The 15,448-nt window shown below is 43.3% G+C and overlaps 1 protein-coding gene across 5 annotated transcripts in view; it reads right to left on the bottom strand.

Moving 5' to 3' along the window:
• LOC306865901 (inositol hexakisphosphate and diphosphoinositol-pentakisphosphate kinase 2-like) overlaps nt 1–15,448 on the bottom strand; it is a 71,895-nt gene that overhangs the window by 53,219 nt on the left and 3,228 nt on the right. For all 5 annotated transcript variants that reach the window (XM_079410734.1, XM_079410730.1, XM_079410731.1 and 2 more), the window contains exons 2-5: nt 5,823–5,877; nt 4,416–4,684; nt 3,103–3,298; nt 1,404–1,494 (exon numbers count right to left, since the gene is read on the bottom strand). In XM_079410734.1, the coding sequence (XP_079266860.1) occupies nt 1,404–1,494; nt 3,103–3,298; nt 4,416–4,577 (449 nt within the window). In that variant the 5' untranslated portion in view covers nt 4,578–4,684; nt 5,823–5,877. The remainder of the gene's footprint in view (nt 1–1,403; nt 1,495–3,102; nt 3,299–4,415; nt 4,685–5,822; nt 5,878–15,448) is intronic.

The following is a 15,448-nucleotide window of genomic DNA, read 5'->3' as shown; positions in this document are numbered from 1 at the left end:
GCCATCGTAGTATCGAACACTCCTTGCAATCGGCTGGAATGCAAAATTGAAGGAGTCAGGCGAAAAAACGGCGTGGTGGCCAGTCGTTCGTCCGAGAGTTCGTTAAGGCTTCTGGTGTGAAGCGAGAAGAGGTTTTTGAATGTCGTAGTGACGTTGTGTCGCTCCTTTATACTGAGGGGTGGGGAGGCCACTCCCAGACACAGCGTCACGTCTGCCAGCCAATTGGGGCTGGCGTAATGTAATAGGGCTTCTGAGGAATACGCGGAAGGGGCGTATCCCATAGTGAGACACCGAAACGTATGCTTGAAAGAGAACCACCATATATGATGTAGCTTACAACGCCTCGTTTTACGATGCATAACCTCATCTGCATATCATTTCCATGCATACCCCCATCCACGTGACACTGTCAAAGGCACCAGATGTTAAGGAAATATGAGATACGGACTAAATGCAATTTGTGCCACATTAATTTGTATTGCCAAAATCATCCAGAATGTTTTAGAATATATCAAAATATCCATAAAAACAAAACGGTTTAGTTCTTAGATAAAGAGCCTATTTTAGAATATACTTGACCTCATTCTTTCCACTGACCAAATAGTATTTAATTTCTTTTAAACAACTCAAATCAAATAAAACGAATGTAGTTTTGCTGAAAAGGTGAACATCTTTTAGCTATTTTTAGTGGAAACAGGCAAGCCATTTATTGCAGTGTAAATACAATTGTCTGACTCGTGTGTCACTGACAAAGTACTTTCAAAGGAAACAGGCAAATCTCACCCCTCCCACCCCAAATTGTATCCTTCAAATACAGTGGTATTTTTCATAATGTTGTGGAGATGCCTTCACCCGACATCAACACCTCTATGCAGCTGCGGTTGTACAGTAGCTATTATTCCAGCCGGACAATGGACCGCTCGACCACCGAATCCAGCAGTGTCCGCCATATATCGAAGTGTGCATCATTGTTCTCGCTAAAAAAACAATTCTCATAACATGAGATCCGCAGTTTAGTTTAAATATATGAATTATTATAGCACTCATCGCTGTCATTAAAACATTGCATGCCACAGGAAAAGTGATCAAGCGCATGATCTCTAAAATGTCTAAATTCATATAATTTTGGTTGAACTTCTGTGTAATGACTTTATGTAATTTCAGTGCTTATCTCCATTGATGAGAGTGGAATATTTAATGTAAATGAGTATATTGAAATGAAAACGGTTTAAAATCATTGTTTACTTCATTACTCCAGGAAAAAGAGTGCGTACGAACAGTCAAGAGCATCAGTGCGCACCGCACATATTTACGCCAAGTTTATTTTTTATAAATTCAGATATGTGCTTGGAAAACAGCGTACATTAATACACGAGGCCCCTGATGGTGGAAATGAAGCTCACCTGTCCTGAATAAAATACTGAAGATCCAGATCATTGATGACAAACGGATTCCTCAGCTTCTTGTAAGCCACGGCTTTATCCAGTGGGAATCCTTTAAAAACAGACAATAAATAATGAACATAAATTCACAAAAACAGATTCACGTCAAGAGGAAATGTACATTTCTGCTCTTGGTGTCAATACAGTAACTGACTGGAGCTATCGGTGCATTCAACATTTTTAAAAGGAACACACACTTTTTTTTGGGAAAGTTTTTCTTTCAACTTTTCCCATTTTTCAACATTTTACAACTCCCCAAGAGTTAAACAGTTGAGTTGTACCGTTTTCGAACCCATTCAGCCGATCTTCCGGGTCTGGCGGTACCACTTTTAGCTTAGCTTAGCATAGATCATTGAATCGGATTAGACCGTTAGCATCTCGCTCAAAAATGACCAAAGAGTTTTGATAATTTTCCTATTTAAAACTCGACTCTTCTGTAGTTACATCGTGTACTAAGACCGACGGGAAATGAAAAGATTTTCTAGTCCGATATGAAATGATCTAGGACAGCCTAGAAAATCGCAACTTTTCATTTTCTGTCGGAACAATATATATACTTTATGCTATATATTTTCCATTCCTGTTCTGTCCCGAATAGCGTTATACTGAAAATGAGCATTTGTTATGGAGTGAAGGGAATATAAATACATGCTTATAGTGTTTATATTGTTTGTAAATGTTTCCATTAATTTGTTTATTTTCTATTTAGTTATTATGTAATAATAAAATGTGACTTATACACCGATGCAACTTAGGGTGCACACCAACGTGACACGAGCGCCCTAAATAGGCTAAAGCTTGCCGCAAAAGTGACCATGTATACGTTGAAGGGAAATAGTAAGGTGATATTTGAATTATTTATTAATAAACTAGTGTTTTCTGAGTCTGTGTCGCGAAGATGAATTTGATCCTGACTCGAGACCGAGGCTGCAAGCGCATCCTGTTTGTCTTCTTTATTTGACAAAAGCACAATGTTTTGTTGATATCGTGAGTGCACACAAATAAAAATAGACCCTTTACAGTTCCGAACAACGTATTATTCTTACCTTTAGGAGCAAAAATGACGCGGCGTATTTAATTTGCTTCCACTGATGTCCTGAAGCGCACTTCAGCTTCCACTCTCCGCACAAACGATTGGATTTATCATGGTTAAATGTTTAAACTAACATTGTGATATGCTTTAAGTATTTTATATCTATAGATTTTATTTTCGGCAAATCGTAATTACAACATCGCATGACATGATGCGCATAAGCTTCTTAATTTTGCGTAAGATAGCACCAAATCAGTAAAAGAAAAAAAAAAATTGTTCTCCATGATCAGCCTGTTTTGGCACTTCCTCTTTTCCCTGCTTGAGAATTTCTGTCCAATGAATGGATGACCTTAGCACACGTGTGGTTGTGTTTACACATTCTGGTTCACTTGCAAAAAGTGTGAACGCGAACCACACCAAACAACAAAAAAAAAAAAAAAAAAAAAAAAAAAGTATTTGGTCCGGACCAAAGAAAGTGAACTAGCAGACTTTCCTGTATTCATCCTTATGCTTTTTTTCTCTCAACAATGTAATTTTGACCCGGTGCAGCTTACAGTCAGGTCTGACCTATTTATCGTAATAAACAGCAAAAACTTGTTTTCTGTAACAAACACAAACGCTACAAACCTTTGGAATGGAAAGAGATGAGACAATCACAGAGTGGCCAGTTTTCCACCGGCTCATTCAGAATGACTTCCTCTTCAAACGTAACCACAGTGATGTATTTGAACAGACAAAGTCTCTCCAGGATCTCCTTCATAGGTTTGGACTTGGACTTCTTAGACATGGCACAGATACCCACCACGATCTGTCTCTCAGGAGGCTGCAGATAACAACACGCTTCTCAAATTACAAGCATTTCATTCATTCGAGTTAGGCTTCAAAGTTTAACAAAAATTGTTGCATCACAGCTGTAATGTTTTTATTTGTTGCGATGTAAAAAAGCATCCCTCACTGACAGCTGAAACAATACACCTGTTACAGAGCATTGGCTTTTTGCATCCTCTCCAGGAAAGAGCAGCTCTCAGTGCATTTCTTCAGGTTGTATATATATTTTAATTCATCTATATAGTCTTTACTGAGCTGTAAATCATTATACAATGCAACATACAGGCATGACATGTTAGTCAGCTAATGACTGAAATGCCTGATGTCTTGCATAATATAACTTTTATTCATAGAGGTCCTGATTTGAATTAATTTGGATATTAAAATATGTTCTCATATACTGTTTGTTTATGGCAGGTTATTATAAGGAATCCTTTGTCGGCTTTTATAAATGCAGTCTCACAAAGCACGACTGATGAGCCTCAGAGCACCATGTCAAGCGCAAAATAACCTGAGACATGCTTACTTTGGGGTGTTAAATAAATACCTGTTAATTGGCTACCGCAAACCTAATTTACTATTGCATGATTTATTTAAATACTCTTCCCTTATAAAATTTTAACTCCAAAAGAGGGTTTGCGCTGACACAAGCTGCTAGTAAATCTGGCACTAAATGTGTATTTTACAAGCAAATGACATATTAATGAAAGTTCTATGAATTAATCATATTGACTTTCCATCCAGTTGTTGCTTTGTTGCACAAATTCGATGTCCTAGGCTTTGAGTTTTCTGGCCTGATGCCTGGTCTACCTGTATGTTTTTCTTTTTATACGTTCGCTTTTGTTTACTTTTTACCAAATTGTATACACAGCTGCTTGAGAAGAACCATCTTATTTTGTCACATTGTTGGATTTTCTTCCTGAAGGAGTTTTATAATCCTTTCATTGTTACTGTTGGGGCCACGTTTCTTTATAATTAACCATATAGATGTAAGCATTTCTTTTAACTGCAGACTATTTAGCATTTTGTAGAATCGTGCTGGCATTTGTTCAAGAAATTTTTTTTCTCTACCATTTATTGCCTAAACAGCCAATACGAGTCTGTTCACATACCGAATCATATTCTGCATCATCTCTGTCCTCATCCTCCTCTTCCACGTTTTCGTACAGGCAGTCATAGCCGAGGACTCTGCCTGGATCCAGCAGCTCGTCTCCCTCGCCGTCGTCAGCTCCCACGAAGAAGCGCGGGTGATCTAAGTCCTCGTGCACAGACATGTTCACCGCAGACAGCTGTCAGTCACTCAGCAGAGGTTCATATGAAGGTTAGAGCTGGTAACACCCAGCCTCACGGGCCTCTTCCTGCTCATCCTCACAGTCTCTCGCTTGAACACAGCACAGACAACAGCAGCTGACTCAGGGGCAGCTTCTAATGTTATCTTATGCTCACCCAGCCTGCGTTTATTTAATCAAATACACAGTAATGGCAAACATTCTTATAATTTATATCAAATTACATTTATTCCTGTAATGGAAAAGCTGAACTTTTCACATTATTCACATATATTTAGCTACTAAAATATGTGTGTCAGTGACAAATTTAGTATCCACTATAATGTAAAAATATTTTATCTAGTTTAAACGTGACAAAAGTTCAGAAATGCAGTATGCATTACTATTCTTCTGGACTTGATTTTATTTGTATTTTTTTTGCTATTTTTAGGAAAGTATTAAATTGAATGAATCTAAAAACATCATGCAACATCAAGTAAAATGTAATATTTGTGAGTGTACACATCCTATTCATTTCCACAATTTTTAAATATATTTCTTAAGGTAAAAAGCTTTAAGCAAAAAGATCAAATAATTCTTTAATACATCTTTAGGGAGTCAAACCACCTAAACTACCTTTGTCTTCTAATAAAAGTCAAATTACCTGATATTTTAAAATGGGTTTCATAAAATGTCAATTTTTTTTTTGTCTGAACTATCCCTTTAAGAAACGTATTGACCTTGGCACACAGTCATGTGGGCTGGTCCTCTCAATAATATCATTTTCTGTTTAAAGTATTTTTTGGACAAGCGATTGGTTGGACTGTAACTTTGTTAGTTATGTGTTACTGTCCATGTGACTGATGTGGCACACAACATTTTTTTTTCAAATATTTAGAAGTACAGTATTTTTGTTAATATTCTTTTTGAGGGAAAACCAATAAAACATTACGCAAAAAAAAAGTTTAAGGATTTCATTTTTTATTAGGCTATTTATTTTTTAATTGCCATCAGGACATTTGTATCAAACTTACATTTCTGACTGATCTCACCTCTAAAAAAAAGTTACAGTTACCAAGTTACAAAACCATGCTCAGAATTATTAATTACAAAACCATGCTCAGAATTATTAATTACAAAACCATGCTCAGAAAAAGAAAGCGCATTCAAGTTATTGTATGAACTGCACAGTATTTATTTGAAAGTGATCAACCCATGAACTATTTTCTGTTGAATGTTTAATGGACTCACCTCTCAGATGTGTCAGAATAATCCCTAGATGACCACAAATTCAGATACTGTTGTTCTGCAAAACAACAAAAGATAAAAATGATACAGTTTTTGAAATCAGATGATAATTTTTTTTTTAAATACAGCTTAAAAGCTGTGGAACTGGGTTACTACTTTACTTAAATAAATAATAATAATAAAAAATTTAAAAAAAGACAGAACTGGGTTATTTCATGCTATGTGCTCATTTTCATCAGAGACGTCACTTCTCTAAAGATAAACACTGATGATTGTGAACAGTACAACATGCACTCAATAAGATAAGGCAAATATTTGACCTTCTTTCTGGCAAAAGCTCAATTCAGTGATCAAGATCCACTTTATTATGAGAAGGGTTCAATTTTCCTAAATCTTTAGAAGGTGGTTTATAGGTAGGCTGAGTATTGCACACATGCAGAACATTTTCAGTTTGAGAGTACTCTTTATTTTTTGGCATGGGCAAGTGCGTGCAGTTTTTCTCTGGTGGGGAACGGACAGGCTGCCATCACAAACATGAGTCCTCTATGCTAACATTGTGCTGTAAAAACAAATTAGAGTTTGAGATTCTGCTGGCTACAGAGCTAAGGCTAGTAGAAACCTGGGGAAAGATTCATATATTTAAGCACAAAAGAAGACATTCTGGGAAATTTCTCAGTGTTTATTTTCTCCATGAAGTGGAAGACAATGGTTTGGTTTTAACATTCTTCAAAATATATTTTGTGTTACACAGAAGAAAGAAAATCATACATGTTTGGAACAACATAGTGAGGGTGGAATGAGAAAGTTTTCCATAAACATCAGTAGCCTATAAGCAGTGCTTTCTCATTTGGAAATGTGATTACAAGTTATTAGGGGTGGAACGGTTCAGCTTTTTCACGGTTTGGGTTGTATCACGGGTTCGGTATGTTTAGGGAAAAACTATACTGTCAAATAAAAATAAACTACAAGCAACAGCACAAATAAATACAACAGAGTGAAGATACAAATAAAATAAACAGTGATTTTCAGGGGTTTTTCAGGTAGGTCTATAGCATTAGTTTTTATGTACAGAAATTGAATAAAGTAATCAAATGTAAAACAGCATTGCATATTTGACTGTATAAGTTCAAGTTTAATCTTCATTAAAGTTACAAAAGCGATTCAATCAAGAGCAGTGAGTGATTTCTTTGTTGTTGCTGAACCGTTCCATCCCTACAAGTGATCCTCTCTAAAATGCAACTGTAATTGTAAATGTGAACAGGGATGCAAACGCATCATGGGTGAAAAAGGTGACAAAGACACGCAATCTCAATTGTTATTTCCACTCCCTAGTTTTCAGGTCTTGATTTATTATAAAATGTTAGTACTGTAGTGTATTAAAGTAGTATAGCAAGTACAATTAAATAATGCATTAAATATTTAAGTATTTTTAGATTTATTTTAAAAACAACATTTTTTTAAACATTGCCTTAAAAAGGACACATCAAAAAGCGTGTTTTAACTGTAGAAGCTGCTAAATATATTCAGGGAACACAGACTTGTTGCTGTTGTAGTTTCTCTGAATTTACTCTGCATCACTTAATGCACAGCTCTATTTTCTGCAAGCGTCTAGAACTCTGTCAACTTACGTAAAACAAAACATTCTTCTGATTAACCTACAGAAAACACCACTGACTGGCCATTGCTTTCAACAGAGATGTCTGTGATTGGCTACAATACTCAACACTGCAAAAACATGTAAATAAACTTGTGGTTTTGTAATTCAAAACCAGAGCATGCACGCAAAACACACAGGAGCGTTTAAAAGTGCTTGACAAGTGGGTACAGATATAAATTGGTACTAAAGGCACGTAAAAAGGAAATAATGGAAATATTTTAGTAATGCCGCCCAAATGTTCATGCAAAGAAAGAAGGCATGGTTTCAGTAACTGCAGTAGTGTTGATGCAGCCGTGTCAGGGAGACGCTGTGTGTTTCTGTGCGAAAGCAAAAGAACTTTATTTGACCTTCCGAAAGTAGATGCAATTAGAAATCATTGGTTAAGATTTGTTTACAACAGAACAGCACAAACCAAATGTTCGAATTTGAACGCATTTTATGGACAACAGTTTTGTGAACCTAGGAGAGTACAAGGCTGGCTGTGCACGAAGGCTATTTCTAAAAAATAAAAAAGGGTCAATTCTGACTTTGCTGTTACAATCTGGCGCTCCTGAATCAGCGGCTGTAAGTATGTTTTGTTATTAGTTCCAGTATTTGCTATAGACTGTTCAAATGCGGACTTTTGCACAGCGTAGAGTAATGCGTGACATACACACAACGCTCGACACACACACACACAACGCTCGACACACACACACACACACACACACACACACACACAACGCTCGACACACACACACACACACAACGCTCGACACACACAACGCTCGACACACACACACACACAACGCTCGACACACACACAACGCTCGACACACACACACACAACGCTCGACACACACACACACACAACGCTCGACACACACACAACGCTCGACACACACACACACACACACAACGCTCGACACACACACACACACACACACACACACAACGCTCGACACACACACACACAACGCTCGACACACACAACGCTCGACACACACACAACGCTCGACACACACAACGCTCGACACACACACACAACGCTCGACACACACACACAACGCTCGACACACACACACAACGCTCGACACACACACACACAACGCTCGACACACACACACACAACGCTCGACACACACACACACCGCTCGACACACACACACACCGCTCGACACACACACACACACACACACACACACGACACACACACACACACACACACGACACACACACAACGCATGACACACACAACGCTCGACACACACAACGCTCGACACACACACACACAACGTTCGACACACACACACACACACAACGCATGACACACACACACACAACGCATGACACACACAACGCATGACACACACACACACAACGCATGATACACACACACACACAACGTTCGACACACACACACAACGCATGACACACACACACACAACGCATGACACACACAACGCATGACACACACACACACACAACGCATGATACACACACACACACACAACGCATGATACACACACAACGCATGATACACACACAACGCATGATACACACACACACACACACAACGCATGATACACACACACACACACACAACGCATGATACACACACACACACACAACGCATGATACACACACAACGCTCGACACACACACACAACGCATGACACACACACAACGCATGACACACACACACACACAACGCATGACACACACACACACACAACGCATGACACACACACACACACAACGCATGACACACACACACACAACGCATGACACACACACACAACGCATGATACACACACACACAACGCATGATACACACACACACACAACGCATGATACACACACACACACAACGCATGACACACACACACACACAACGCATGACACACACACACACACAACGCATGACACACACACACACACAACGCATGACACACACACACACACAACGCATGACACACACACACACACAACGCATGACACACACACACACACACAACGCATGACACACACACACACACAACGCTCGACACACACACACAACGCATGACACACACACACGACACACACACACAACGCATGACACACACAACGCTCGACACACACACAACGCTCGACACACACACAACGCATGACACACACACACACACAACGCATGACACACACACACAACGCATGACACACACACACAACGCATGACACACACACACACAACGCATGACACACACACACACAACGCATGACACACACACACAACGCATGACACACACACACACACAACGCATGACACACACACCACGCATGACACACACACACAACGCATGACACACACACACAACGCATGACACACACACAACGCATGACACACACACAACGCATGACACACACACAACGCATGACACACACACACACACAACGCATGACACACACACACACACAACGCATGACACACACACACACAACGCATGACACACACGACACACACACAACGCATGACACACACACACACGACACACACACAACGCATGACACACACAACGCTCGACACACACACAACGCTCGACACACACAACGTTCGACACACACACACACAACGCATGACACACACACACACACAACGCATGACACACACACACACACACACACAACGCATGATACACACACACACACACAACGCATGACACACACACACAACGCATGACACACACACACACCACGCATGACACACACACACACCACGCATGACACACACACACCGCAAGACACACACACCGCAAGACACACACACACAACGCATGACACACACACACAACGCATGACACACACACACAACGCATGACACACACACACAACGCATGACACACACACACACAACGCATGACACACACACACAACGCATGACACACACACACAACGCATGACACACACACACACACAACGCATGACACACACACACACACACACAACGCATGACACACACACACACACACCGCATGACACACACACACACACACACACACACAACGCATGACACACACACACACACACACACACAACGCATGACACACACACACACACACAACGCATGACACACACACACACACACAACGCATGACACACACACACACACAACGCATGACACACACACACACACACACACACAACGCATGACACACACACACACACCACGCAAGACACACACACACCGCAAGACACACACACACCGCAAGACACACACACACCGCAAGACACACACACACCGCAAGACACACACACAACGCATGACACACACACACAACGCATGACACACACACACAACGCATGACACACACACAACGCATGACACACACACACACACAACGCATGACACACACACAACGCATGACACACACACAACGCATGACACACACACAACGCATGACACACACAACGCATGACACACACACAACGCATGACACACACACAACGCATGACACACACACACAACGCATGACACACACACACAACGCATGACACACACACACCACGCATGACACACACACACCACGCATGACACACACACAACGCATGACACACACACAACGCATGACACACACACAACGCATGACACACACACAACGCATGACACACACACAACGCATGACACACACACACACACACAACGCTCGACACACACACACACACACACACACACACAACGCTCGACACACACACACACACACACACACACAACGCTCGACACACACAACGCTCGACACACACACACACACAACGCTCGACACACACAACGCTCGTCACACACACACAACGCTCGACACACACACACACACAACGCTCGACACACACACACACAACGCTCGACACACACACACACCGCTCGACACACACACACACACAACGCATGACACACACACACAACGCACACACAACGCATGACACACACAACGCTCGACACACACACACACACAACGTTCGACACACACACACACACACACACACACAACGCATGACACACACACACACACACACACAACGCATGACACACACACACACACACAACGCATCACACACACACACACACACACACGACACACACACACACACACACACACACGACACACACACAACGCATGACACACACAACGCTCGACACACACACACACAACGTTCGACACACACACACACACACACACACAACGCATGACACACACACACACAACGCATGACACACACAACGCATGACACACACACACACAACGCATGATACACACACACACACACAACGTTCGACACACACACACAACGCATGACACACACACACACACAACGCATGACACACACAACGCATGACACACACACACACAACGCATGATACACACACACACACACACAACGCATGATACACACACAACGCATGATACACACACACACACAACGCATGATACACACACACACAACGCATGATACACACACACACACACAACGCATGATACACACACAACGCTCGACACACACACACAACGCATGACACACACACACAACGCATGACACACACACACACACAACGCATGATACACACACACACACAACGCATGACACACACACACACACACAACGCATGACACACACACACACACACAACGCATGACACACACACACACACAACGCATGACACACACACACACACACAACGCATGACACACACACACACACAACGCATGACACACACACACACACAACGCATGACACACACACACACACAACGCATGACACACACACACACACAACGCATGACACACACACACACACAACGCTCGACACACACACACACAACGCTCGACACACACACACAACGCATGACACACACACACGACACACACACACAACGCATGACACACACAACGCTCGACACACACACACAACGCATGACACACACACACACACACACACACAACGCATGACACACACACACAACGCATGACACACACACACAACGCATGACACACACACACACAACGCATGACACACACACACACAACGCATGACACACACACACACAACGCATGACACACACACACCACGCATGACACACACACACAACGCATGACACACACACACAACGCATGACACACACACACAACGCATGACACACACACAACGCATGACACACACACAACGCATGACACACACACAACGCATGACACACACACACAACGCATGACACACACACACACACACAACGCATGACACACACACACACGACACACACACAACGCATGACACACACAACGCTCGACACACACAACGTTCGACACACACACACACACACACACAACGCATGACACACACACACACACACACAACGCATGACACACACACACACACACACACAACGCATGACACACACACACACACACACAACGCATGACACACACACACACACCACGCATGACACACACACACACCACGCATGACACACACACACCGCAAGACACACACACACAACGCATGACACACACACACAACGCATGACACACACACACAACGCATGACACACACACACAACGCATGACACACACACACAACGCATGACACACACACACACAACGCATGACACACACACACAACGCATGACACACACACACACACAACGCATGACACACACACAACGCATGACACACACACACACACAACGCATTACACACACACACACACACACACAACGCATGACACACACACACACACACACACAACGCATGACACACACACACACACACACAACGCATGACACACACACAACGCATGACACACACACAACGCATGACACACACACAACGCATGACACACACACAACGCATGACACACACACAACGCATGACACACACACACACACACACACACACAACGCTCGACACACACACACACACACAACGCTCGACACACACAACGCTCGACACACACACACACACACAACGCTCGACACACACAACGCTCGACACACACACACACACAACGCTCGACACACACACACACACAACGCTCGACACACACACACACAACGCTCGACACACACACACACCGCTCGACACACACACACACACCGCTCGACACACACACACACCGCTCGACACACACACACACCGCTCGACACACACACACACACACAACGCATGACACACACACACAACGCACACACAACGCATGACACACACAACGCTCGACACACACACACACACACAACGTTCGACACACACACACACACACACACAACGCATGACACACACACACACACACACACACAACACATGACACACACACACACACACACACAACGCATCACACACACACACACACACACACACACACACACACACACGACACACACACACACACACGACACACACACACACACACGACACACACACACACACGACACACGACACACACACACACACACACACACACACACGACACACACACAACGCATGACACACACAACGCTCGACACACACACACACACAACGTTCGACACACACACACACACACACACACAACGCATGACACACACACACACAACGCATGACACACACAACGCATGACACACACACACACAACGCATGATACACACACACAACGTTCGACACACACACACAACGCATGACACACACACACACACAACGCATGACACACACAACGCATGACACACACACACAACGCATGATACACACACACACACACAACGCATGATACACACACAACGCATGATACACACACAACGCATGATACACACACAACGCATGATACACACACACACACAACGCATGATACACACACACACACAACGCATGATACACACACAACGCATGATACACACACACACACACAACGCATGATACACACACAACGCTCGACACACACACACAACGCATGACACACACACACAACGCATGACACACACACACAACGCATGACACACACACACAACGCATGACACACACACACAACGCATGATACACACACACACACAACGCATGACACACACACACACACACAACGCATGACACACACACACACACACAACGCATGACACACACACACACACACAACGCATGACACACACACACACACACAACGCATGACACACACACACACACAACGCATGACACACACACACACACAACGCATGACACACACACACACACAACGCATGACACACACACACACACACAACGCATGACACACACACACACACAACGCATGACACACACACACACACAACGCTCGACACAACGCTCGACACACACACACAACGCATGACACACACACACGACACACACACACAACGCATGACACACACAACGCTCGACACACACACAACGCTCGACACACACACACAACGCATGACACACACACACACACAACGCATGACACACACACACAACGCATGACACACACACACAACGCATGACACACACACACACAACGCATGACACACACACACACAACGCATGACACACACACACACACAACGCTCGACACACACACACAACGCATGACACACACACACACGACACACACACACAACGCATGACACACACAACGCTCGACACACACACAACGCTCGACACACACACACAACGCTCGACACACACACACAACGCATGACACACACACACACACACACAACGCATGACACACACACACAACGCATGACACACACACACACAACGCATGACACACACACACACAACGCATGACACACACACACACAACGCATGACACACACACCACGCATGACACACACACACAACGCATGACACACACACACAACGCATGACACACACACAACGCATGACACACACACACACACAACGCATGACACACACACACACACACACAACGCATGACACACACACACACGACACACACACAACGCATGACACACACAACGCTCGACACACACAACGTTCGACAC

The sequence above is a fragment of the Barbus barbus genome, assembly GCF_936440315.1.
Source record: "Barbus barbus genome assembly, chromosome: 47".
NCBI classification, from domain to species: domain Eukaryota; kingdom Metazoa; phylum Chordata; class Actinopteri; order Cypriniformes; family Cyprinidae; genus Barbus; species Barbus barbus.
This window is presented reverse-complemented; position numbering and strand designations above follow the sequence as displayed.